We start from the raw sequence: 27,600 nt of genomic DNA, 5'->3' as shown, positions 1-27,600 counted from the left end.
TAACATGTTGATCCAGATGAAGGGGAAAAAAAACATGTGGCAAACACTAAGCTCCACAATGGGGAAAAAAATTCCTTCCCGACTCCACATACAGCAAGCAGACTAGTTCCCTGGATCAACGCCCTATCAAAGAATCTAGTATATATACCCTGTAACATTATACTTTTCAAGAAAGGCATCCAGTCTCTTCTTAAATTTTCGAAGTGAATCACTCATTACAGCATCATACGGCAGAGAGTTCCATAGTCTCACTGCTCTTACAGTAAAGAATCTGCGTCTGTGATTATAATTAAACCTTCTTTCCTCCAGACTTCGAGGAGGCCCCCTTGTCTATAAGACGCCCCCATTACTAACCCCAGAGTGATATTATAAAAAGACACACCCGGAATAAAGTCCTATATTTGAAATAATGACACAGACTCCTTTATTGAATCTAAATTAAACCATGCTCACCGAATGCCTAATCCACTGAAGCCAACATCTCCTGCAATAAAAATAAATAGTCACAGTAACATAGGTAGCAAGGCCGAAAAAAACCATTTGTCCTTCCAGTTCAGCCTATATTCCGTCAGAATAAATCCCCAGATCTATTTCCTTCTAAAGAACATAATAACTGTAAGATACTATATTGTTACGCTCCAGGAAGACATCCAGGCCTCTCTTGAACCCTTCGACTGAGTTCGCAGTCACCACCTCCTCATGCAAGGAATTCCAGATTTTCACTGCCCTAACAGTAAAGAATCCTCTTCTATATTGGTGGAAAAACCTTCTTTCCTTCAGATGCAGAGAATGCCCCCTTGTGACCGTCACCTTCCTTGGCATAAACAGATCCTCGGAGAGATATTTGTATTGTCCCCTTATATACTTATACATGGTTATTAGTGCGCCCCTCAGTCGTCTTTTTTCTAGACTAAATAATCCTAATTTTGCTAATCTCTCTGGGTATTGTAGTTCCCCCTGTCCCCTTTATTAATTTTGTTGCCCGCCTTTGTACTCACTCTCGTTCTATTATATCCTTCCTGAGCATCGGTGCTCAAAACTATACACATTACTCCAGGTGCGATCTAACCAGGGATTTGTACAGAGGCAGTATACTGCTCTCATCATTAAATATAATGCTCTCATCATCAAATAAAGTACCACAATATTCCTCACCTGTCCACCGAGAAAATAATCCATAATGTCCCACGACAATCCTGATGACTTTGAGAGCAGTCACTGATGTGACTGCTTTCAACGACAGTCGACAATACACTGACAGGAGGTAATCACATCAGCAGTGTATCACCAGTGGCCAGGTAGAGCAATCGCATCACTGTTCTACATGTGAGATCGCCGTGGGACACTCGGGATTACGTAGACTTCGGCGGACAGGTGAGTATATGGTGGTTTATTAATTTTGATTTTTTTCTAGGAGACATGGGCATCGGGAATTGGGTGTTAAGGTGAGTATAATGTGTTTTTCATTTTTATTTGGATATTTATGTAATTATTTTACATGTTTATTTTTTTACAGGAAAGATATATATCTTTGTACCATGTTAGCCATTAGATAGAAGATTTAGAATTGAGATTCCTCAGTGGTTGATACCTTTTAATGGCTAACTGAAAAGATGGTAACAAATTGTAAGCTTTCGAGACTACTCAGGTCTCTTCATCAGGCATAGACTAATACAAAATCCGCACAACCTGCATACCCAATGTTAAAGATAGGGTACGCAGGCCGCAGGCAGAAGTATGAGGACATAGGCGGAGCTGACCGGAGGAGGTGCGGCCGTGGTCGGAGCTTCACGTAGGTAGTCCGCAGATGGCCGCAGCTCCTCCATATGCAAATGTGAACCTAGCCTTAGTTCATTAGGGCAAAGTGTTGTCTTCTACCCTAGCAAAAGTGTCATATGCAGATGAAAAACTATTTTCACCCCTTATCAGTTCTTTATTAAACATTCAAAACTCCCGAATGATCTTTGTTTAAGGAAATAGCCTGCTAATTGAGGTGAAAGTTTTTCTTTCTTCCATTAGACAGATTTGCACACAGCCTCCCGGTCGTTTCTGGGCACAACTTATGCACAAAAAGTCTGCCAAACAATTTTATTCGAGTGAAAACCTTTCTTTACTTTTCTGTCCGTTGTTTAGGAGTAGCTGTGAGAAACAAGTGGTCTTGATGGAAACGCTTCACAATATGATCAAGAGTGACGATCTACTTTCGAACACGACTCGGCTGTCTTTAGTTGATCACTGTCTACTGATTCTTTTGTGGAGCTGCAGTTTGGATGCATTGAAAGATTTTTTCAGCAAAATCATTAATTTTTCCATGGATGTTCTCAAGAGCAGATTCACCAAGGTATCGCGTCACACATGTACCGGTATTTCAAATATCCTATTACTTATCGTTAACAACTTTTTGGATGTTTTCCACAAGTAAAATCATTACTTGTGTCTAAATTGCCATTATAATTTTTCTTTTGGAGGTTGTAGTTGCAGACCAAGGTGCCGGAGCTCTCAGATCTCTTCATAGATTTGATGCCATCTATTTTCCATGAAACACTTTTCATGATTTTAGCTGAGTTGGATTTTTCTGTTTCAAAGATGTAATCAATGCTTGATAGCTATCCCCATAGTTAATAATTTTGTGTGCCTATAGTGGACTTTTAAATGGGCTTCTATTAATATATATTTTTTAAATAACACAATCCAGAAAACACAGGATAAATTGACGTGGTGTCAAGCAATAAAATTCTAGACCTGAGTATTTTAATGGATTAGTCCTATAATGTAAAGTTATTGTAGCAGGGCCCATTTGAATAGGTGTGCCACTGTGCAGGGAAAATTTAAAGTTTCAGTCTGTAAATTTTATTTTTTTAGACCACCTGATATGCAGTTTGTAGCTTTATCCAAGTTTCAAATTTTGTTCACTTGGGATCTTGTGGGAGTGTTTCTCCCAGTAATATAGGCTGGATATGAGGTGTGTTTGTATCTACAGTGCTGTTGTCTCAGCTTGTTTTAATGTATCAAGACTTTTAAACGTCCTGAAGAAGGAGTCAGAGTGACTTTGAAAAGCATTGACATTAAACCAATGTTTTATATTCTATCGTTGCTTGTCATTAATCCAGCAGCGCAGGATACTTCTATTGCCCTTGGCAAATTTCAATACTGTGTGTTGAGGACTCTTACTGTCTTTCCTGTACCTTTTGGGTAATGTTGTGTAGTTTCCACCACTTCATCAGCACCCTCTTTGTAAGTTTTCGTGGTGTGATGATATAACTACCCTCAGGTAGCTGCAGCTCGTCAAAGTCTTCAGTGCTGACCACTAAACTTGTAGCGGTCATCTGAACGTCATCACTGTAAGACAACTAGCAATGACCAGAAGGAGTTCATGGATGATGTACCTGCTGAGTATCAGTTTTAAAACATTTTTGGACAATCCTTATAATTTAGTTAATCTTTAACTTTCTAGGTTTTTAGATCTGGCAAATGAAATATTTATTTATGGACAATTACCATCTGGCAGTAGAAGCTTACAGACACAATTAAAAATTGAAAACTATACTTGTTTTTTTAGATTTTTGGCAATGTTCTACTTCCAGTACTTTGCTAGTCTATTTAGTTCATATCAAAATTCACAATCTGATTCCAATTATTGTATGGTGTTTGTTTTTTTTTTATTGTGGCTTTTTCCTAGAATTCAGAAACAGCTTTTGACACTCAGCTTGCAAAGAAAATTGGTTACTACAAGATGCTGGAAGTTCTTTATTTACGGCTATCTAAGGATGAAATTTATTCCAAAGAATCCAGAATAAATCACGCATTTGAAGGGACAGTGAATGTTGATGAAAAACTGCTTACTAAAACATTACTGAAGTAAGTGATAAAGTTACTAGCACCAATTGCTGCTGTTAAAGGCAGACTCCAGCTACGTAATAAAGCCGGCATCTTTCCTGGGTGGAGTGAGCCTTGCTCTTGATCCCGCGCCAAACACCCTCACATGCTTAATGGCGTAATAGTAAGACATGGAGTGCTAAGGGTATATGAATTCCTTAACTGTGTTTCAGGTTTATATAAACAGTGATTCACAAACCACTGCTTATATTTTCTTAAAGGGAACATGACGGCTGATACATGCTGCCTGGTCCCCGGTGGCATCAATCAGACACTGGCTGCATGATTTCAGCCTTATTCTGATATGCTGCTTTGTTTGCGAAAAACCTACACTCTGCCAATCAGATGGGTCTTCAACGGCTTCTCTCTCTGCCCACTGCCAGTGACTGCCAGGTGTCCCTCTCTGTGTATGTGCAGAGGGACTAGTCTCCTGTGCTACTCAGTCCTCAGCCTGCATTTAAAATGTGTTCTTCTCTGAAACACTGCAACATGTCAAAGTCAAACATACATGGCTGAAATCCTACAGCCGGTCTCTGATATCACATGTCACATTACACAGCGTATTGCTGTCTACGGACAGGGCAGGACATCAATATCCTGAAGCTTTTTAGTAAGTGTATTAGCTTATGCCAGTGCTGAATTCACAGTTACACAGGTCAGTACGGCTATATAATTTCCCTCATGCCTCTGCTGCTTCTGTCTGTGAACTACCTAAGAAAAGAAGAGCAGGAATCCATCGTGTGTGAATGTGCTCTGTATGGGAAATATAACAGCTAGTCTCCAACCACGAAGTCAAAGTCAAGTAAAGTTTAGAAAACAGGATTTTGGTTGAACCATGGTTCCTGTGTCCCCCAATGAAGCGATGGAGAAATAGAACCTGCAGAGGGTAAAACAGGTGAAAATTCAGTCATATAATGGCCATAAATGACCTTATTCCATTTATACACACACATCACAGCCTTTTCTGTTACTTTAGGTATTGTTAAAATGTTACCTGCTTTACGAAACTTTTTTTTTTTTTATTTTATGTGTGTACAGATCATGTTATGATGCATATACAGAGAACATGTCTGCGGAAACCCAACTACTGGAGAAGAGGAGACAGTATCATTGTGCTGCATATAACTGTGCTATTGCAATTGGCTCATGCACTTTCACCGAGAGTAAATTCTATCATGGATTTCTCTTTTCCGAAAAGAAAGAAAAGGTAATTGTCCATAAATGCCTAGAATTATTAGATTGGGTACATCAACGGCAATGGATAACTTGTATGAATTAAAGTATTTGTGTCGAGTAAGTGCAACATGAGGGAATGAGGGGAAAGAACCCCAAATGCTATTTTCACATTTCCTAAGCAAATTTTCGGTTGAAGTGGTATAGACAAAGTACGGTAATTAAAAGCTTGAATACCGCATTACTCTGGCAGCCACAACCTGCTTGTCACATTGGCAGCAGCTTTGCGCCATTATTTGGGACAGCCTAGCAAGTAAGGATCTGTTTTTAGATCAGCATAAAGGAGCAGTATACAGTATGTTTCTGTTCCAGGCTTTGCCGAGAGGGCTAGATGATCCTGGCATCACCAAAGAGAGAGATTTTCTGTGCAAATTGTGTTATTTTCTTCCTAGGAGTCAGCCTCAGACGTCTGCATATAAGTCCAGATTGTGTACTAAGCGGATACTAAAAGCAGAGATCCTGAATCTGCAAGGTTTTGATGCAAAAGTTGTATTAAAAAAATTAAATAACTTAATTACGGGATCCAAAAAAAATTTACGGTACTTATAAACAAAATAAAAAATAGTTGAAAGCCACTTTGCCTTTTTACGTCATGTCATATATTCTGCTTTTAACAATTTTGCCGTTCATTTGTAGACATTTTGTAAACCATGCTTGAGCTCTGTTTCCTGTTCATCCAACCGCTTATTCTTTTTTCCTTTTACATTTAGAATGTCTTCATACTTGAAAATATCATAGATCTTAAACGCCAATATTCGTTTCCCATTGAAGTTGAGGTAAGATGATTTGGCCAAAAATTATTGTAAATGGTGAAACCTGGGGTAGTTTCAAATCCATAGCTCCAGTCAACTTACTATGCCGATATTCTCTCCAGTGTGTGCATGAGATTTCTTAAAGGTTTTTTTTTCCCCCCAAATCACAATGTGGTCGTAGATGATGTGCCCAAATATTTGTGACATACCTCATTTTAAGTCTGCCACATTTTGCACATATCACCCCCCCCCCAGGATCCCCTTGCAGACTCTCTTTACCCTGGAGTTGCCATTTGATCCGTCCTGTTGCAGTTCCATACCCCGGCTTCCAGCATAGCTCTGCCGTGCCTCCTTCATGGATATATAGAGTGTATTCTACATTTAGAATACGCTCTGCTTCTACCTACATTTTATCAGTGACATTTTAATATTTAATGTAATATGTTCTTTTCTTTTATATTGATAGTTCTTAGGGAAACAAAGCATCACTTAGTACTAAAATTACAAGCAAATAAAACCTATGTTCAGGGCCAGTTTTAGACAAATTGGGACCCTGGAAAATGTTAAAAGTGGGCCCCCTAATGCAAAAATATTGCGCCATCACACTGAAATATTTAGGTTGTATTTACATGTGCTGAATTCATGTCGTTAAATGTGTGTAATCGACAATATTTAAGTTGTTTGGTGTTTACCGATCTCTTTCCACAGGCTGAGGAAGAATGATGGGCACAGAACAATCACTGGTAGACCAATCTATCCCCACACAGTATCATGTTATCAGCAGCATATCTGCAGGTTACATCGGACGATGTGCTGCTGAGAACTATATTCCGGCATAAACAATCCAATCACTCGATGAAGAGGCAGCATTTTCCTCATTCATTGCGGAACTAATGACATGTTTACACGTTTGAACTCTCGTCTGCTCTACCAGCATTTATAAATGTGAATGCTACACATGGATTTATCAAGAGTCCTAAACTGAGCCGTAAAAGAGGCCATCAAAGTATTAAAAAAGCAAATAAAAAAAATTCTTACACTCCCTTAACCATTCACCTCTGCGGCCCCACCACTCCTCACCTAACCTATCCGACCCTCAACGTATATTCAGACCGTCGCCACTTGCACTGAAATATGCGGGCCTCTCACTCTGGGCTCAGACTTCCGGGTTTGAGTAGGTTGCCGGACTGGTCAAATTGTGATGACCTGGTGGACTCTCAACATTGGAAAGTACACAGATAATGCAGAACTGCCATTATTAATGCAGTTTCTGCTGTAATCGTTGGAGGACCCAAGAGGAGAAGGGGGGACCTGTGCAATTGCCAAATTTGAGCCCCACTTTTACCCTAATGCTGGCCCTGACTGTGATTAATTAATAAATGTTATCGCAGTTTGACTGTAAATACAGTGGGGGAAAAATTTAATAAGTCAGCCACCAATTGTGCAAGTTCTCCCATTTAAAAAGAGGAGAGAGGCCTATAATTGACATCATAGACCACAACTATGAGAGTCAAAATGAGAAATCAAATCCAGAAAATCACCTTGTCTGATTTGGCAAGATTTATTTTGCAAATTATGGTGGAAAATAAGTATTTGATCATTAACAAAAGTTCACCTCAATATTTTGTTAAATATCCTTTGTTGGCAATGACAGAGGTCTATCTGTTTCTGTAAGTCTTCACAAGGTTGGCACACACAGTTGGCGGTATGTTGGCCCATTTCTTCATGCAGATCTCCTCTAGAGCAATGATGTTTTGTGCCTGTCCCTGGGAAACACGGACTTTCAAATCCCTCCAAAAGCTTTCTATGGAGTTTGGCTAGACCACTCCGGGACCTTCATGTGCTTCTTACAAAGCCTCTCCTTTGTTGCCCTGGCAGTGTGCTTGGGATCATTATCATGCTGAAAGACCCATCCATGTTTCATCTTGAATGCCCTTGGTGATGGAAGGACGTTTGCACTCAAAATCTCACAATACATGGCCCCATTCATTCTTTCATGTACACGGATCAGTCGACCTGGTCCCTTTGCAGAGAAACAGCCCCAAAAGCATGATGTTGCCACCCCCATGCTTCACAGTAGGTATGGTGTTCTTTGGATGCAACTCGGCATTCTGTCTCCAAACGGCATTCTACCAAACAGTTCTACTTTGGATTCATCATACCATATGACATTCTCCCAGTACTCTTCTGGATAATCCAAATGCTCACAAGAAATCTTCACACGGGCCAGGACATGTACTGGCTTAAGCAGGGGAACATGTCTGGTACTGCAGGATCTGAGTCCCTGGCTGTGTAGTGTGTTACTGATGGTAGCCTTTGTTTATGCTGGTCAGACGTCAAGGTTAGATTTCAGAAAGGCAGATTTTAAGGGATTCAGAAAGAGAATTGGAGGGATCCAATGGCTGGATATCCTTAAAGACAAAAATGTCCAGGATGGATGGGAAATCTTGAAAAATGAAATTCTCAAAGCACAATTCTTAACAATTCCGAAAAGAGGGAAGAATAGGAAGCATTTAAGGAAGCCAGGATGGATGAACACAGAACTCAAGCACATGCTAAAAAGGAAGAAAAAAATGTTTATAAAATGGAAAGAGGGAGGCATATCTAAAGATGAATATAATGCTGTCTGCAGAACCTGCAGGGCACAAATCAGATTAGCTAAAGCTGACAATGAATTGAGGCTTGCAAGAGATGTCAAAAGCAATAATAAAGGATTTTGGGGATATGTCAAAAGTAAAAGAAAAGTCAAAGATGCTATAGAATTTTTACAGGATGAAAATGATGAAATGGTAAGACAGGATGTTGAGAAGGCCGAACTTTTAAATTCCTATTTTGCATCTGTTTTCTCTCAGAAAGGAAATGTAACCTCAACTGTTCTTCACTGTCCTATTAAGGGAATAGAAGAATCCAGGATATCTATAAACCGAAAGATAGTGAGGAAACACTTAGCTAACCTAAATGAATTCAAGTCTCCAGGTCCAGATGAATTACACCCCAGAGTACTGAAGGAGATAGCAGAAGAAATTTTTGAACCCCTCTCCATAATCTTTGAAAATTCTTGGAGAACAGAAGTCCCAGAAGACTGGAGAAGAGCAAATGTTGTTCCTATCTTCAAAAAGGGGAAGAAGGTGGACCCAGGCAACTATAGGCCGGTGAGTCTGACTTCTATACCAGGAAAGATCTTTGAACAAATTATTAAACAACATGTATGTCAGTACCTGGATAAGAATGAAGTGATTAAACAGAGTCAGCATGGGTTTGTAACTAATAAGTCATGTCAGACTAACTTAATTTCCTTCTATGATGGAATCACTGATTGGGTGGATCAAGGAAAAGCTGTAGATATAGTATATCTTGACTTCAGCAAAGCATTTGACAAAGTATCTCATACAATCCTTATTGAAAAAATGACTAAGTATGGAATGGAAAAGGCAACTGTTAGGTGGATTCATAACTGGCTTAGTGATCGGACCCAAAGAGTGGTTGTAAATGGCTGCACATCCAGTTGGAAGAATGTCTCAAGTGGGGTACCACAGGGCTCTGTCCTGGGCCCTGTATTGTTCAACATCTTTATCAATGATTTAGATGAAGGAATTGAGGGTAAACTGATTAAATTTGCTGATGACACAAAGCTAGGAGGGATAGCTAATACTAGAGAAGAGAGAGAGGGGATTCAAAAAGATATAAATAAACTGGAGAAGTGGGCGGCAACTAACAGAATGGTTTTTAACAGGGAAAAATGCAAAGTACTACATCTGGGCAATAAAAATGAAAAAAGCATATACAGAATGGGAGGAATAGGCCTAAGCAACAGCACATGTGAAAAAGACTTGGGTATACTAATAGCTCACAGACTGAATATGAGTCAACAGTGTGATGCAGCAGCAAAAAAGGCAAATGCAATTCTAGGATGTATTAACAGAAGCATACAGTCTAGATCATGTGAAGTCATTATTTCCCTCTACTCCTCTTTGGTCAGACCTCATCTGGAATATTGTGTCTAGTTTTGGGCACCACATTTTAAAAAAGACATCAACAAACTGGAGCAAGTTCAGAAAAGACCAACCAGAATGGTGACCAGTCTGCAAACCCTGTCTTATGAGGAAAGGTTGCAGGATCTGGGATTGTTTAGTTTGGAAAAGAGAAGACTGAGAGGAGACTTAATAGCTGTCTACAAATATCTAAAGGGCTGTCACATTGTAGAAGGATCAACTTTATTCTCATTTGCACAAGGAAAGTCTAGAAGCAATGGGATGAAACTGAATGGGAGGAGACACAGATTAGATATTAGAAAAAACTTTTTGACAGTTACAGTGATCAATGAGTGGAACAAGCAGACACGAGAAGTGGGGAGTTCTCCTTCAATGGAAGTCTTCAAACAGAGGCTGGACAGACATCTGACTGGGATGATTTAGCGAATCCTGCTTTGAGCAGGGGGTTGGACCAGATGGCCCAGGTGGTCCCTTCCAACTCTACGATTCTATGATTCTATGGTCCCAGCTCTATGCAGGTCATTCATTAGGTCCCCACGTGTAGCTCTGGGATTTTTGCTCACCATTCTTGTGATCATTTTGGCCCCACGTGGTGAGATCTTGCATGGAACCCCAGATTGAGGGAGATTATCAGTGGTCTTGTATGTCTTCTATTTTCTTATTATTTCTCCCACAGTTGATTTCATCACACCAGGCTGCTTGCCTATTGCAGATTCAGTCTTCCCAGCCTGGTGCAGGGCTACAATTTTTTTTTCTCGTGTCCTTCGACAGCTCTTTGGTCTTCGCCATAGTGGAGTTTGGAGTGTGACTGTCTGAGGTTGTGGACATGTGTCTTTTATACTGATAAGAAGTTCAAGCAGGTGTCATTACTATAGGTAATGAGTGGAGGACAGAGGAACCTCTTAAAGAAGAAGTTGCAGGTCTGTGAGAGCCAGAAATCTTGCATGTTTTTAGGTGACCAAATACTTATTTTCCACTATAATTTGCAAAATTAATCTTGCCAAATCAGACAAGGTGATTTTCTGGATTTGTTTTCTCAGTTTGACTTTCATAGTTGTGGTCTACCTATGATGTCAATTACAGGCCTCTCTCATCTTTTTAAGTGGGAGAACTTGCACAATTGGTGGCTGGCTAAATACTTTTTTTCCCCATTGTAACTCTCCTTCTGGGAAAAATCTCCTGCTGCTCTGGACATAAAGATTCCTCTGATGGTATGCAGGGGGTCCATTCTGGTGGATATTGTCCTCTGCAATTTGTCATGGTTAATGCCACCTTTACATTATTGTGATAAGTTTTAGAGAGGTATGGAAAAAATGCTGCACAATGAGAAGACATTCAAGAAATAAAAATTCTAATAGATTATTGTTATCAATAAGCAAAATTCAAATTGAATGAACACAAGAGAAATATAAATCAATATTTGCCTTCAAAACATCAGTTCCTCTAGGTAACCTTGCACACAGTTTTCTAAGGAACTCTGCCGAGAGGTTGTTCCAAACAACTTTGAGATCTAATCTCAGATTTTCTGTGGATGTAGGATTCCGCAAATCTATTTGTGTCTTCATATATTCCCCTACATACACTACCGTTCAAATGTTTAGGGTCACTTAGAAATTTCCCTATTTTTGAAAGAAAAGCACAGTTTTTTCCAATGAAGCTAACATTAAATGATTCAGAAATACACTCTATACATTGTTAATGTGGTCAGTGACTATTCTAGCTGCAAATGTCTGGTTTGTAATGCAATATGTTCATAGGTGTATTTCCAGCAACCATCACTCCAGTGTTCTTATGGTACTTTGTGTTTGTTAACTGTGTAAGAAGGCTAATGGATGGTTAGAATACCCTTGAAAACCCTTGTGCAAGTATGTTAGCACAACTAAAAACAGTTTGGCTTATTAGAGAAGCTATAAACCTGACCTTCCTTTGAGCTAGTTGAAAATCTGGAGCATTACATTTGTTGGTTCCATTAAACTCTCGAAATGGCCAGAAAAAAAGAACTTTCATGTGAAACTCGACAGTCTATTCTTATTCTTAGAAATGAAACCTATTCCATGCGAGAAATTGCCAAGAAACTGATTTCCTACAACAGTGTGTACTACTCCTGTCAGAGGACAGCACAATGAGGCTCTAACCAGAGTAGAAAGACAAGTGGGAGGCCCCGCTACACAACTGAGCAACAATATAAGTACATTAGAGTCTGTAGTTTGAGAAATTGACGCCTCACAGGTCCTCAACTGGCAGCTTCATTAAATAGTAACGCAAAACGCCAGTGTCTACAGTGAAGCGGCGACTCCGGGATGCTGGCCTTCAGGGCACAGTGGCAAAGAAAAAGCCATATCTGAGACTGGTTAATAAAGGGAAAATATTAATATGGGCAAAAGAACACAGACATTGGACAGAGGTAGATTGGAAAAAAGTGTTATGGACAGACGAATCCAAGATTGAGGTGTTTGGATCACACAGAAGAACATTTGTGTGACGCAGAACAACTGAAAACATGCTGGAAGAGTGCCTGACCCCATCTGTCAAGCATGGTGGAGGTAATGTGATGGTCTGGGGTTGCTTTGGTGCTGGTAAAGTGGGAGATTTGTACAAGGTAAAAGGGATTTTGAATAAGGAAGGTTGTGGACAGCGCTTGATTGGAGCCAATTTCATCCAACAACAGGACAATGACCCAATGCACACCTCCAAATTATGCAAGAACTATTTAGGGAAGAAGCAGGCAGCTGGTATTCTATCTGTAATGGAGTGACCAGCACAGTCACCAGATCTCAACCCCACTGAGCTGTTGTGGAAGCAGCTTGACCGTATTGTATGCAAAAAGTGCCCATCAAGCCAAACCAACTTGTGGGAGAGGCTTCTGGAAGCATGGAGTGAAATTTCTCCAGATTACCTCAGCAAATTAACTGCTAGAATGCCAAAGGTCTTCAATGCTGTAATTGCTGCAAAGGGAGCATTCTTGGACGAAAGCAAAGTTTGAAAGAGAAAATTATTTCAAATAAAAATCTTTTTTTCGAACCTTGTCAATGTCTGTTCTAGATTTTAAATTCATTTGGCAACTCATTTGATTAATATAAGTATGAGTTTTCATGGAAAACACAAAATTGTCTGTGTGACCCCAAACTTTTGAACGGTAGTGTACTTAATGAGATCAGGGCTCTGTGGAGCCATATTATCACTTCCAGGTCTCCTTGTTCTTCTTTGCACTGAAGATAGCTGTTGACATTGGCTGTATATTTGGGGTTGGTGTCTTGCTGCAGAAAAAAATTTGGAGGCATTCAGGTGCCTCGCCTATGGTATGGCATGATTGATAGGTATCTGCTTGTATTTCTTTGCATTGAGGAACGTAGACGCAGTGGTCAGCCAAGGACAAAATAGTGCAGCAGATGAAAGACACATCAGGCTTACTTACTTGAAGTCAGAACATGTCCAGCAGGGACATCCACTGAAAACTTGTAGTGACCAGTGGGATGCACTCATGTTCTGTTCATAGAAGTTCAGCTAAAAGTGGTCTTCATGGAAAAAATTGTTGCCAAAAGCCATACATTTAACATGGAGTCAAAGTGCCCGAAATCATGGGAACTGCGGTCTAGAAAAATGGAGCCAGGTGATCTGTAAATGTGAAATATTTGTCTGTAGCAGAAGGCAATTTGTTGGCCATCGGAGATCATTACATTAATGAATGTCTGCAGACAAGAGTGAGTGCTAGACGTTCCTAACATGTTTGTGGCTGTGTTTCAGAAAAGTAAGTTGGGGATTTGGTCAGGATTTATGGTGTCCTCAATGCTGAGAAATACAGGCAGATACAGGTGCTTCTCACTAAATTAGTATATCATCAAAAAGTTAATTTATTTCAGTTCTTCAATACAAAAAGTGAAACTCATATATTCTATAGAGTTATTACAAACAGAGTGATCTATTTCAAGTGTTTATTTCTATTAATGTTGATGATTATGGCTTACAGCCAATGAAAAAGCAAAAGTCATTATCTTAGTAAATTAGAATAATTAACAAAAAACACCTGCAAAGGCTTCCTAAGTGTTTAAAAATGTTCCTTAATCTGTTTCAGTAGTCCCCACAATCATGGGGATGACTGCTGACTTCTGACAGATGTCCAGAAGGCAGTCATTGACACTCCACAAGGAGGGTAAGCCACAAAAGGTCATTGCTACAGAAGCTGTCTGTTCACAGAGTGCTGTATCCAAACATGTTAATGGAAAGTTGAGTGGAACGAAAATGTGTGGTAGAAAAAGGTGCACAAGTAACCGGGATAGCCGCAGCCTTGAAAGAATTGTTAAGGAAAGGCCATTCAAAATTTGAGGGAGATTTCATAAGGGGTGGACTGCTGCTGGAGTCATTGCTTCAAGAGCCATCACACACAGATGTATCCAGGACATGGGCTACAAGTGTCACATTCCTTGTGTCAAGCCACTCATGACCAATAGACAAAGCCAGAAGCGTCTTACCTGGACCAGGGAGAAAAAGAACTGGACTGTTGTTCAGTGGCCCAAGGTGTTTTCAGATGAAAGTAAATTTTACATTTCATTGGGAAATCAAGCTCCCAGAGTCTGGAGGAAGAGTGGAGAGGCCACAATCCAAGCTGCTTGAGGTCTAGTATGAGGTTTGCACAATCAGTGATGGTTTGGGGAGCCATGTCATCTGCTGGTGTAGGTCCACTGTATTTTATCAAGACCAAAGTCAGCGCAGCCGTCTACCAGGAAATTTTAGAGCACTTCTTGCTTCCCTCTGCCAACAAGCTGTTTAGAGATGGAAATTTCATTCTCCAGCAGGACTTGGCACCTGTCCACACTGCCAAAAGTACCAATATCTGGTTTAAAAACAACAGTATCACTGTGTTTGATTGGCCAGCAAACTCAACTGACCATAACCCCATAGAGAATCTATGGGGTATTGCCAAGAAGAAGATGAGACACCAGACCCAACAATGCAGACGAGCTGAAGGCTGCTATCAAAGCAATCTGGGCTTCCATAACACCTCAGCAGTGCCACAGGCTGATCGCCTCCATTCCACTCCCCATTGATGCAGTAATTGATGCAAAATCAGCCCCAACCAAGTACTCAGTGCACTTACTGACCATACACTTCAGTAGGCCAACATTTTGGATTTTAAAATCATTTTTTCAACGTCGTGTTATAAATTATTCTAATTTACTGAGATAATGACTTCTGTGGTTTCATTGGCTGTAAGCCATGATCATCAACATTAACAGAAATAAACACTTGAAATAGATCACTCTGTTTGTAATGACTCTGTATGATATAGGAGCTCCAAATGTATTCTATAGCAGGACAACAATCCCAGTCATGAAGTCACTGTCATTAAGAACTATCTTCAGCATAAAGAAGAACGAGGAGTCCTGGGAGTGATGATATCTCTTCAGAGACCTGATCTCCGCATCAAGTCTTTGTGGTGATTCCATGAAGAAATATGGGGATTTGCATGGTTTTGTGAGGAAAATGACGTTTTCAAAGTATTACACCAAGGTGGATAAAAGGTTTTAGTTGCTAGTAGATGATCTTTGATTTAACTATCCTTATCCTGTTTGCCCCTTTTAAAGTAGACATTATTGACATATGCAGTCAGGATTGAAGTAGCACAGAGTAATATTGACTAAGTAAATTAAATACCAAAAACACCATTGTCGTTTGTCATTCTAATTGCATGTCTTTCATCTTTGGTAAGCTGACAACAATAACCTGAGTAGGGAGAATAGAGCAGCATTGGCTACAGTGGTGCAAACCTTATTCATAATCCAGGAACATTTCCTTGTATGTTTGAATGGCGGGCAATACTCTAATGCAGGTTAAACACAATCATGTTCTTAGTAAAAGTTTTGGATGGGTTACCTTTATTTTTTTCGGTTCTGTTTTATAGGTGCCAATGGAACGAAAGAAAAAGTATCTTTCTATACGCAAGAAAGCAAGAGAGGACGCAAATGAGGATTCAGGTGTTTGGATTTTATGTACATTTTTATTAAATATTTTATCTATTGTATAGGAAGTGGCATACATGCAAATCCCAATGGGACTTACATTCCTTGTTGGTTTTTCTTAGGCTTTATCTGTAAGCATTGAGTTTCAAAGAAACCAAAAAAATGTTTATTAAGGGTAAAGTAGACTTGTGCTATTTCTCTACCAAATTTTACCTTAGTGTTCACCATAAATTCATTGTGAGTTTTAATCTAGAACATTATTATTCTTTGGTTTGCAAGTACATCAGTATCTTTTTAAAACTGGGGGCTTTTACTTATACAAAAAGTCGCGTGACAGGAGAGATCCCATAAATATGACACATATTAACAAACTGTGTCTAGTAAGACTCACACTCTGTTTGCTGTGAGTGAAAATTGTGATACGTAGCTGAGCTCTGATTGTGTTTATGTAGCTGAGCACTGCGTATATTTATGTAGCTGAGCTCTGCTTGTGTTTATGTAGCTGAGCACTGCGTATATTTGAGCTCTGCATGTGTATATGTAACTGAGCTCTGCTTGTGTTTATGTAGCTGAGCACTGCGTATATTTGAGCTCTGCATGTGTATATGTAACTGAGCTCTGTGTGTGTTTATGTAGCTGAGCACTGCGTATATTTATGTAGCTGAGCTCTGCTTGTGTTTATGTAGCTGAGCACTGCGTATATTTGAGCTCTGCATGTGTATATGTAACTGAGCTCTGCTTGTGTTTATGTAGCTGAGCACTGCGTATATTTGAGCTCTGCAAGTGTATATGTAACTGAGCTCTGCTTGTGTTTATGTAGCTGAGCACTGCGTATATTTGAGCTCTGCATGTGTATATGTAACTGAGCTCTGTGTGTGTTTATGTAGCGGAGCACTGCGTATATTTATGTAGCGGAGCACTGCGTATATTTATGTAGCTGAGCTCTGCTTGTGTTTATGTAGGTGAGCACTGCGTATATTTATGTAGCTGAGCCCTGTGTGTGTTTATGTACCTGAGCTATGTGTGTATATGTAGCTGAGCTTTGTTTGTGTATATTTAGCTGATCTCTGTGTGTTTTAATGTAGCTGAACTATGTGTGTGTTTATGTAGCTGAGCTCTGTGTGTTTGTGTATATGTAGCTGAGCTCTGTGTGTGTATATGTAGCTGAGCTGTGTGTGTGTGTATATGTAGCTGAGCTATGCGTGTATATGTACTAAGCTCTGGGTGTCTATATGTAGCTGAGATTTGTGTTTATATGTTGCTGAGCTCTGTGTGTATATGTTGCTGAACTTTGTGTGGGTATGTACCTGAGCTCTGTGTGTGTATATGTTGCTGAGCTCTGTGTGGGTATGTACCTGAGCTCTGTGTGTGTATATGTTGCTGAGCTCTGTGTGGGTATGTAGCTGAGCTCTGTGTTTGTTTATGTAGTTGAACTTTGTGTTTATATTGCTGAGCTCTGTCTGTTTATGTAGCTGTGCTGTGGTAGTGTTTATATAGCTGAGCTGTGGTGTTTATGTAGCTGAGCTGTGGTAGTGTTTATGTAGCTGAGCTTTGTGTGTCTTTGTTGCTGAGCTGTGGTAGTATTTATGTAGCTGAGCTTTGTGTATCTTTTTTGCTGAGCTGTGGTAGTGTTTATGTAGCTGAATTTTGTGTGTGCTTACAGTATGCTGCTGAGCTGTGGGTGTGGATTGATGTAGCTGAGCTGTTTGTGTTTATAAGAAAGCTTAATGTGCATATAGTATACATAATGTACTTGGTGTAGAGAATCACTAACACGACATCTGTTGCCTCCCTATTCTACACTAGAACTTTACAATTAGTGATATATGCGTCCCCCCTCTCCTCCGTTCACCATGACACGCAGGTGGTTTAAGAGGTATTCCCAGCATTGAAAGCTATACACTACCATAGAATAGTTCTACTCTCTTCTTCGTTTTCACGGTCTATGTGACTGCTGGACAAGGCAGAGTACAGGTTTAGATTATTCCTAAAAGTCCCATAGACAATGAATTGAGCATTTGCCAAGTAGAGGCACCTTCGCTCCGGCACCGCAAAGCCCCATTCTCAGAGTAATTCGGAGTCCCAATGGTTGGCCCCTCATTGATTAATTATTCTCTTTTAAATTCTGGGAATACCAATATATTTGCTCATTATTGACTTTTAGGTTTGACGTTACCTTCATCTTTTAATGGTTATTACGGCTTGGAGCTCAAGATGGCTTGTATCTGTGGCCGACGTCCTCACCGTGAGCCTGTTATCTGTCTCTCAGCAAATATATAGCTCTTAGTGTACATTGACTGTGTAAGCAGAGGCTGTGATTGTGCAGAAAAATCAGCCGTAGGCTTATTCACATACTGAGATCCTCTGGAACGCACCCACAGTGATGACGCAGCTCACACACAGCTCCAGCATGAGGCCATGAAAGAAGCTATATATGTATATAGGTGGGCACAACGGAAAATATGACATGAATATGATAACTGGGTGCAACACTGTGCCAAGTAGATTAAATGAAAAAAAGGGAGAAAAGAGACACAGGATAACATGCACACAACAGCAGAATGTCCATGTGAAAAAATTCTTTTATTGACATACAATAGCTAGAGAGATCCAAGTGTACAATGGGCATAGGACTATGGGATGAAGGATATGTATGATGGGTATATGGGCACAGGACTATGGGATGGAGGATATGTATGATGGGTATATGGGCACGGGCCAATGGGATCGTGGATATGTATGATGGGTATATGGGCACGGGACTATGGGATGGAGGATATGTATGATGGGTATATGGGCACGGGCCAATGGGATCGTGGATATGTATGATGGGTATATGGGCACGGGCCAATGGGATCGTGGATATGTATGATGGGTATATGGGCATGGGACTATGGGATGGAGGATATGTATGATGGGTATATGGGCATGGGACTATGGGATGGAGGATATGTATGATGGGTATATGGGCACGGGCCTATGGGATGGAGGATGTGTGATGGGTATGTGGGCACGGGCCTATGGGATGGAGGATGTGTGATGGGTATATGGGCACGGGACTATGGGATGGCGGATATGTTCATGGGCACGGGACTATGGGATGGCGGATATGTATATGGGCACGGGACTATGGGATGGAGGATGTGTGATGGGAATATGGGCACGGGAATATGGGATGGAGGATATGTATGATGGGTATATGGGCATGGGACTATGAGATGAAGGATGTGTGATGGGTATATGGGCACTCGACCATGGGATGACGAATATGTATGATGGGTATATGGGCATGGGACTATGGGATGGAGAATATGTATGATGGGTATATGGGCATGGGACTATGGGATGGAGAATATGTGTGATGGGTATATGGGCATGGGACTATGGGATGGCGAATATGTATGATGGGTATATTGGCACGGGACTATGGGATGGAGAATATGTATGATGGGTATATGGGCATGGGACTATGGGATGGAGGATATGTATGATGGGTATATGGGCACGGGCCTATGGGATCGTGTATATGTATGATGGGTATATGGGCACAGGACTATGGGATGGAGGATAATTATAATTTGCTATAACTAACCACAGTTAGTTACTATTCCCGGGCAGCGCCGGGCTCTTCAGCTAGTTAAAAATAAAATCTGAAATTGCAGCGGCTCCTTGAAATGCGAACAGTTCAGTGTGTGTTCATAAAGCATCATGTTTTTATTTTTTGTGGACGTTCTTTTTGATAAGACTTTATGGCCCTGGGGTGTATGGAATGTAACTTTTTTTCTGTATTTTTTTCCATTAAAGATGAGCCCCAGTATTTGTCTTCCCAGTCTTACATGGCAGATAGCAGTCTAAGTGAAGAAATGAGCCAGTTTGACTTCTCAACCGGAGTTCAGAGTTTTTCTTCCAGTTCCCAGGCCCCGGTAAAGACTCCGAGAAGCAGAAGAACACAGGTATTGGAGAAAATTCTGTATCCTTATGTGACTTGGGCTGCGCTTTCAGTGGGCAATGGCGGCCGTTATACGACATTCATGTTGATACGTAGAAGCTGATCGGCACTCGTTTAATATCCTGTGTAGACCGGCTTCTCGCACTTCTCATGACCTGTAATATGTTGGTTCTGTGTGCATGGACTGTCCTTGTTGTCAGCAGTGCAGGATGATGTGATGATGAGAGCGATAATTTTTAAAATGATTATTTTAATTCGCAGCATATATTTTTTTAATGATCGTGTTGAGAAAATATGGCAAAAAATGTTGGTTTTTCCCTTCACCCATGACAGCACCACATGAGAGAGGGATCCGCCCCGCCAGGACAGGAACCTACTGAGACATAAGGGGCGGCACCTCTCCCCCGCTTCAGTTGGGTTACAGTTGGGTTCCTGTCCTGGAAGGAATCCCACTGTGGCGGTGCCTGTCATGGGCGAAGAGAAAGAAGACCCAGGCCCGTCCCGGCGCGGGAAGAACAGGTAGCTTACCTGTAGCGCCGGCCGTCGGGTCCTGGAAGCGCAGTCCCCGGGGTCCCTGTGGCTCCGGGTTCGTGCGGGCGTGGATGGGATCCCGGTGGCTCCGGGAAGCCCCCACCGCGCCGCCCTCCCCTCGCGCACGCCGCATCTCGATCCCCGTGGCAGGGGAGAGACGCTGGCGTCTTCCGGCCGCTGACGTCAGCGGCGCTTGGAATGCTGGGTGCGCCGGCTGACGTCAGCAGAAGGCGACGGTGTAATGGCGCCGGGTGCGACGCCGGCCGGCTTTCTGAAGCGCTGGGCCGGCGGTCGCAGGGGGGAGGGGAGGAAGACGCTCACCAGGCGGAGGCATGCAAATTAAAAGGGGAAGACAGCGGTAGATCGGCGGTGCAAGATGGAGTCCGAGCAGGAACGTTCAGCGTCCCTGCCTCCCTCACAGCCCTCTGGCAGAAAGCATGGAAGCCATTCAAGCAGCAGTCGCCCCAGCCGCAGGTCGGGGCACTCCTCAAGGTCCAAAGAGCGCGGGTCAGGTGCTCCGACGCAGCCTCCAAATCCGGTACCCTTGATTACGGGTGGTGAGTGATCTTCGTGAATGTCAGCAGTATATTAATAGGGGGTTTTTCTATTGTATGCTTCACCCTGTAGGAAAGGCCCAGAAAAGCAGGAAGCAAGAAGAACAATAGGGATTGTGCTATATGTAAATCTCCCCTAGCAAGAGACTGGCAAAAAGATCTCTGTGCTTCGTGCATTCAGCGAACTATGGCGGAGGAAGCGCCTAGTTTCGCAGCCAATCTAATATCTGCCCTCAGGTCAGAAATGGAAGGCTCAATTAAGTCCTTATTGAAAAAAGGGAAAAAAAGCAGGAAGGATTTCCCTAGTTCCCCCACAGATTCCGCATCAGTATCATCTCAGGCGGAAAAATCATCCTCCTCAGACTCCTCAGATAGTGACACAGGGGGTAAGCCATGTTTCCCTGTAGAAGATACAGATGCCCTCCTAAAGGCCATTAGAACCACAATGGGCCTACAGGAAGAAAGGGCGGCCAAAACCCTAGAGGACGTCATGTTTGGGGGGCTTCAGGAGAGGAAAAAACGAACCTTTCCAGTAAACGCGAAAATCCAGGCGCTTATTGAGAAGGAGTGGAAAAAGCCTGAAAAATCGGGGGCCCTTCCATCCGCTTCTAAGAGGCGATACCCCTTTGAATACAAGGATACGGAAATATGGGACAAAGTCCCAAAAATAGATGCAGCGGTGTCCAGGTCTTCCAAAAGGTCGGCCCTGCCCTTGGAAGACGCAGGGGTTCTTAGAGACCCGCTAGACAAAAAAGCGGACTCATATTTGAGGCACGCATGGGAAGCAACAGCAGGAGGTCTTAAGCCGGCGATAGCGGGCACCTGCACGGCACGCTCCCTCATGATCTGGCTGCAGCAGTTAGAAGAGAAGCTGGCGTCAAGGGTCCCAAGAGAGAAGATCTTATCAGACATGTATCTCTTGCACGGGGCAGCGGCTTTTCTGGCAGATACCTCGGCGGACTCTATGCGATTAACAGCCAGAGCAGCGTCACTATCAAATGCTGCTAGACGCGCGTTATGGCTTAAAGGCTGTCCGGGTGACCTTCAGTCCAAGGCCAAATTGTGCTCTCTCCCCTGCGATGGCCGATTCCTGTTCGGCAAAAACTTGGACGATATTCTGGAGAAAGCAGGCGATAAGAAAAAAGGCTTCCCCAGATTCCCTATGGATCAGAGGAGACAGCCCTTTCGGAGGGGAAGATTCAATAGAGGACGTCCTCCCGCTGACAGGAGAAGATGGGAGGATAAAAAGAAGAAAGAATCAGGGTTTATGTTTGGTGGAGGCACCTCCACCTCCAAAAAGTCACCACAGTGACGCCAGTATTCCAGTAGGAGCGAGATTGGCACTCTTTTTCCAGGCCTGGGAAAAGATCTCCTCCAACACCTGGATTCTGAGCATCCTAAAAGAAGGCCTGAAAATCCCCTTTATTCGTCAGCCAAAATCCGTGGTCGTCATCACACCTATCAGGAAGATGACCGAAGAACAACTGGCCTTAGAAACAGAAATCCTGAGCCTGATAGACAAGCGGGTACTGTCCGAGGTGCCACGCTTACAGGAAGGAAAGGGGTTTTATTCGCCCCTTTTCCTAATAAAAAAACCGGATCAGTCATTCAGGACAATCATAAATCTCAGACGCCTCAATCTATGGATAAAGAACCCGACCTTCAAGATGGAATCAGTAACTACGGCAGTGAAGCTGCTACATCAAGATTGCTTCATGGCCGTAGTCGATTTAAAGGATGCGTATTACCACATCCCTATCCATCCAGATTACCAGAAATACCTGAGGGTAGCGCTTTATATTCAGGGCACACTAAGGCACTTTCAGTTCAGGGCTCTTCCGTTTGGCATATCCATAGCCCCGAGGGTCTTCACCAAGGTCATAGCGGAAGTGACAGCCTTTCTCCGGATTCACGATACGGTCATAATACCATACCTGGACGATTTTCTTATAGTGGGCAGTTCAGAGGACCACTGTACAGCACAGCTGACTCAGGTGATCAACACCTTGCAAGAGTTAGGGTGGATAGTCAATTTCAAAAAATCAAAATTACAACCCCTAAAGAAACAGACCTTCCTAGGATTTATACTGGACTCAGAAAGGCAAGAGTGTCTGCTCCCAGAGTCCAAGATAGAGAAGGTGCAAAATCTGGCCTTGGCGGGCCGAAACCAACCATGTATGACATTAAGAAAAGCAATGTCCCTGCTAGGTACCCTAACATCCTGTATTCCGGCGGTCAGGTGGGCTCAGTTTCACACCCGGCAACTCCAGAGGGAGATACTAAGAGCACAAAGATCGCTAAGAGGGCGTTTGGAAGGAAAGCTGGAGCTTTCCTTAAAAAACAGAGACTCTCTCAACTGGTGGTTGAACGAGACAAATCTGACCTTAGGAATACCATGGGACAGACAGGCGACAGATATAATTTTAACAGATGCAAGCTCCTCGGGGTGGGGGGCACACCTAAGGGGCCTCATAGGTCAGGGTTCCTGGACACCTCAAGAAAGGAAGGCATCCTCCAACCTGAGAGAACTGTGGGCAGTGGGCAAGGCCCTAAACCACTTCATTCCGCTACTCCAGGGTCAAGATGTACGCATCATGTCAGACAACAAGGTAGCAGTGGCATACATCAACCACCAAGGAGGGACAAGATCACACTCCTTAATGGAAGCAGCAACAAACATTCTGAGCAGGGCAGAGGATCACCTACACTCCGTGACAGCCCTACACATAAAAGGGGCAGAAAACATAGAGGCAGATTTCCTGAGTCGCAATACCCTGAGGCAAGGAGAATGGGCACTAAACCGATCCATTTTTCAAAAGTTAATTCAGCTTTGGGGGGAACCGGTGATAGACCTCTTTGCAAACAAGCACAACAGGCAAACAGAAAGGTTCTGCTCTCTAAACCCAAGGGAAAACCCATGGGCAGTGGACTCATTGCACATCCAGTGGAACTTCAGACTGGCTTACGCGTTCCCCCCAGTAGCTCTGATCCCGACTGTGGTAAGAAAAATCAGAAACGATCAAGCCAGGGTGATTCTAATAGCTCCATTTTGGCCAAAAAGGCCCTGGTTCGCTCTGCTACGGAAGATGTCCCTCTCCGATCCTTGGGTTCTGCCAGAAATCCCGGACCTACTAGTTCAGGGTCCAATATTACACGCTCAGGTCAAAGGATTCCATCTGACGGCGTGGAATTTGAAAGGTCGCTTTTAATAGATAGGGGGTTCTCCCCTGGGCTGGTGGCCACTCTGCAAAAAAGCAGGAAACCGGTGACTACTAACATCTACGGCAGAACATGGGATAAGTTCCTACAGTTCTTGGGTAAGCCGTTAGGGAAAGAACCTCCGATTAGTGACATCCTAGAGTTCTTACAATCTGGGTTGCAGATGGGGTTAGCAGTAAACACACTTAAGGTTCAGGTGTCGGCACTAGGGGCGCTCTACAATTGCAAACTGGCATCAGATAGGTGGATAGCCAGATTTATTAAATCCTGCCATAGAGCTAGACCTATTCCAATACCTAGAATAGCCCCCTGGGATTTAAACCTGGTGTTAGAAGCCCTTACAAAAGAACCGTATGAGCCATTACATCAGCTACCCCTAAAGTTTTTGACCCTAAAAACGATCCTGTTAGTAGCCCTCACATCAGCCCGCAGGATAAGCGACTTACAGGCTCTCTCAGTAAATCCTCCTTATACGCAAGTCTTTCAGGATAGGGTAGTGTTAAGAACAGACCCCAGTTATCTGCCCAAGGTAGTGTCAGATTTCCATCGGGGTCAGGAAATTGTTCTTCCATCCTTTTGCGAAAATCCAAAAAATCTGGGGGAGGAAAAATTCCATAGTCTGGATGTTAAAAGAGCTCTTGTAGAATATATATCTGCCACTAGCCAGTGGAGGAGGTCACAGTCCCTATTCGTAGCTTTTCAGGGTGCCAGGAAAGGCTATGGGGTTTCAAAAGGGACTATTGCTAGATGGATCAGGGAAGCCATTAGTGTAGCCTATTCAGCTAGTGGTATACCGATTCCTGACGGCATCAAGGCTCATTCCACCAGAGCCGTGGCGACCTCCTGGGCTGAAAAGGCAGAGGTATCAATCGAACAAATTTGTAAGGCCGCTACCTGGGCCTCACCTTCAACCTTCTTTAAGCACTATAGATTAAATCTATCCTCCTCTGCTGACTTAACCTTTGGTAGAAGGGTGCTGCAAGCGGTGGTCCCTCCCTAAGGTGTTTCGGAGTCTCCAAAAATCTCTCATGTGGTGCTGTCATGGGTGAAGGGAAAACCACCATGGTTACTTACCGGTAGCCGGTTTTTCCGGAACCCATGACAGCACCCGTACATTCCCCCCCTTTTTCACTGTATGGTGTGCACAATTAGTAGGGTGTTTTGAGTGTTGTGGTGTTGGATAAACATGTAACTAACCGGGAAGTCCTCTCAATGCTCTGTAACCCAACTGAAGCGGGGGAGAGGTGCCGCCCCTTATGTCTCAGTAGGTTCCTGTCCTGGCGGGGCGGATCCCTCTCTCATGTGGTGCTGTCATGGGTTCCGGAAAAACCGGCTACCGGTAAGTAACCATGGTGGTATTCACAGTAAAATTTGGTGCAAGGTAAAAAGAAATGGAAAAGATCTAAAAAGAAAATGTGCATGTTAACCCCTTAATGTCCAATGACGGACACAGTCCGTCATCAGACATATCCCCTGCTTTGATGAGGGACCCGGCGCTGAGCCCACATCAAAGCCGGGACATGTCAGCTGTTATGAACAGCTGACATGTGCCCGCAATAGGCGCGAGCGGAATCGCCGTCCGCCCGCGCCTATTAACTAGTTAAATCCCGCTGTCAAAGCTGACAGCGGGCATTTAAATAGCATTTCCGGACGCCGGGCCGGAAATGACCTCATCGCCGTCACGTAATCGGGGGTCGGCGTCATGTTGCCTTGTCAACCAGAGGTCTCATAGAGACCTCTATGGTTGTTCCAGGCTGATGGCTTTCAGCGCCACCCGGTGGTCGACGCTGAAAGCACAGCAGTAAATCTGCTACATATGGGCGATCTGCTCATCGCCCATATGTAGCAGAGCCGATCGGGTTGCGCATGCTATTGAAGCATGCCAAAAGTAAAAAAAAAAAAAAAATTAGAAAAACCTAAAAGTTCAAATCACCCCCCTTTCGCCCCAATCAAAATAAAACAGTAAAAAAAAAATCCCTCATACACATATTGGGTATCGCCGCGTTCAGAATCGCCCGATCTGTCAATAAAAAAAAAAGCATTAACCCGATCGCTAAACGGCGTAGCGAGAAAAAAATTCAAAACGCCAGAATTACGTTTCTTTGGTCGCCAACGGGCGATCAAAAGAACGTATCTGCGCAAACTTGGTATCATTAAAAACGACAGCTCGGCACGGAAAAAATAAGCCCTCACCCAACCCCAGATCATGAAAAATGGAGACGCTATGGGTCTCGGAAAATTGCGCAATTTTTTTTTTTTTTTTTTAGCAAAACTTTGGAATTTATTTTCACCACTTAGATAAAAGAGGACATAGACATGTTCGGTGTCTATGAACTTGTAATGACCTGGAGAATCATAATGGCAGGTCAGTTTTAGCATCTAGTGAACTTAGCAAAAAAGCCAAGCAAAAAACAAGTGTGGGATTGCACTTTTTTGGCAATTTCACCGCACTTGGAATTTTTTTCCCGTTTTCGAGTACACGACATGATAAAACCAATGGTGTCATTTAAAAGTACAACTCGTCCCGCAAAAATTAAGCACTCACAAGGCCGTATAGACGGAAAAATAAAAAAGTTATGGCTCTGGAAAGAAGGGGAGGGAAAAATGAAAATGCAAAACCAAAAATACCCCTGGTCGTTAAGGGGTTAAAGGGAATCTGTCACCCTTTTTTGAGATATCATATAATGATATTCAATTGTGTGTCACATAAGGATTCTCTTAGTACTTTGCTTCCCCCTGACAACGCACCTTTCATGCATAAATACCTTTTTTATAACGGTTCAGATGTATGTAAACTGCAACGGTCCGGTCCGATGGGCGGGGCTTATTCACCTGCTCCCCCCTCCCTGTCTTGCTCTACACAAGAAGAAATGCGCTTCGTGCGCAATAGAAACGCATGCAAAAAACGCATCATGCGTTTTGCATGCGTTTGCGTTTTTTAGGCACATGCGTTTTAACCAGTTTCTAGCCATGTTAACTTTTAAAACGCAAGCGATTTCAAACGCAGGTGTGCGCATGTCCATGTAATGTGTTATTTTGTTGCATTCTGTGCTCAAACGTGCGCATATGTTGATTTGACGGGCGTTGGACGGACCCAAAAATGCAACATGTTGCGTCCGGCGCGCCTAGGCGCACACTACAAAAAAAAGCATGCCCACGAAAACGCATACAAACGCGTGCAAACGCTAGACCATGCGCCCGCCATGTTAAACATAGGGGCGCATGGACGCGCTGCTCTAAAAAACGCTAATGTGAAACCAGTCTTAAACTGGCCACATCATGGCATAGTGGCTGCACAGCTAGTAAATTTTCCCTTTCCTGTGTGGAGATATCAGCTTGTAAAGTTTAGGTTATAATTTATGTTAAAGGAAATCTGTCAGTAGTTTTTTGCTATGAAATCTGATAGCAGCACAATGTAAAGACAGAGACCCTGATTCCAGCAATTTATCACTTTACTGGGCTGCATGGTTCCGTTTTGATAGACTCTCTATTTTATCTGACCTTGATGTAATAGACTGAAGACTTCTGAGCTCTGTA

At 42.7% G+C, this 27,600-nt stretch overlaps 1 protein-coding gene across 2 annotated transcripts in view; it reads left to right on the top strand.

Annotated features, from left to right (window-relative positions):
• Positions 1 to 27,600, top strand: part of PRKDC (protein kinase, DNA-activated, catalytic subunit) — a 503,687-nt gene that overhangs the window by 245,452 nt on the left and 230,635 nt on the right. For both annotated transcript variants that reach the window (XM_073583775.1, XM_073583776.1), the window contains exons 41-46: positions 2,134 to 2,341; positions 3,680 to 3,858; positions 4,915 to 5,083; positions 5,820 to 5,885; positions 15,753 to 15,825; positions 19,615 to 19,763. In XM_073583775.1, coding sequence (XP_073439876.1) covers positions 2,134 to 2,341; positions 3,680 to 3,858; positions 4,915 to 5,083; positions 5,820 to 5,885; positions 15,753 to 15,825; positions 19,615 to 19,763 — 844 coding nt within the window. The remainder of the gene's footprint in view (positions 1 to 2,133; positions 2,342 to 3,679; positions 3,859 to 4,914; positions 5,084 to 5,819; positions 5,886 to 15,752; positions 15,826 to 19,614; positions 19,764 to 27,600) is intronic.

This window comes from Dendrobates tinctorius, unplaced genomic scaffold, assembly GCF_039654945.1.
Source record: "Dendrobates tinctorius isolate UK_male_01 unplaced genomic scaffold, ASM3965494v1 ptg000081l, whole genome shotgun sequence".
Lineage (NCBI taxonomy): Eukaryota > Metazoa > Chordata > Amphibia > Anura > Dendrobatidae > Dendrobates > Dendrobates tinctorius.
The sequence above is the reverse complement of the archived record's forward strand: the minus strand, read 5'-3'. Positions and strand labels throughout refer to the sequence as shown.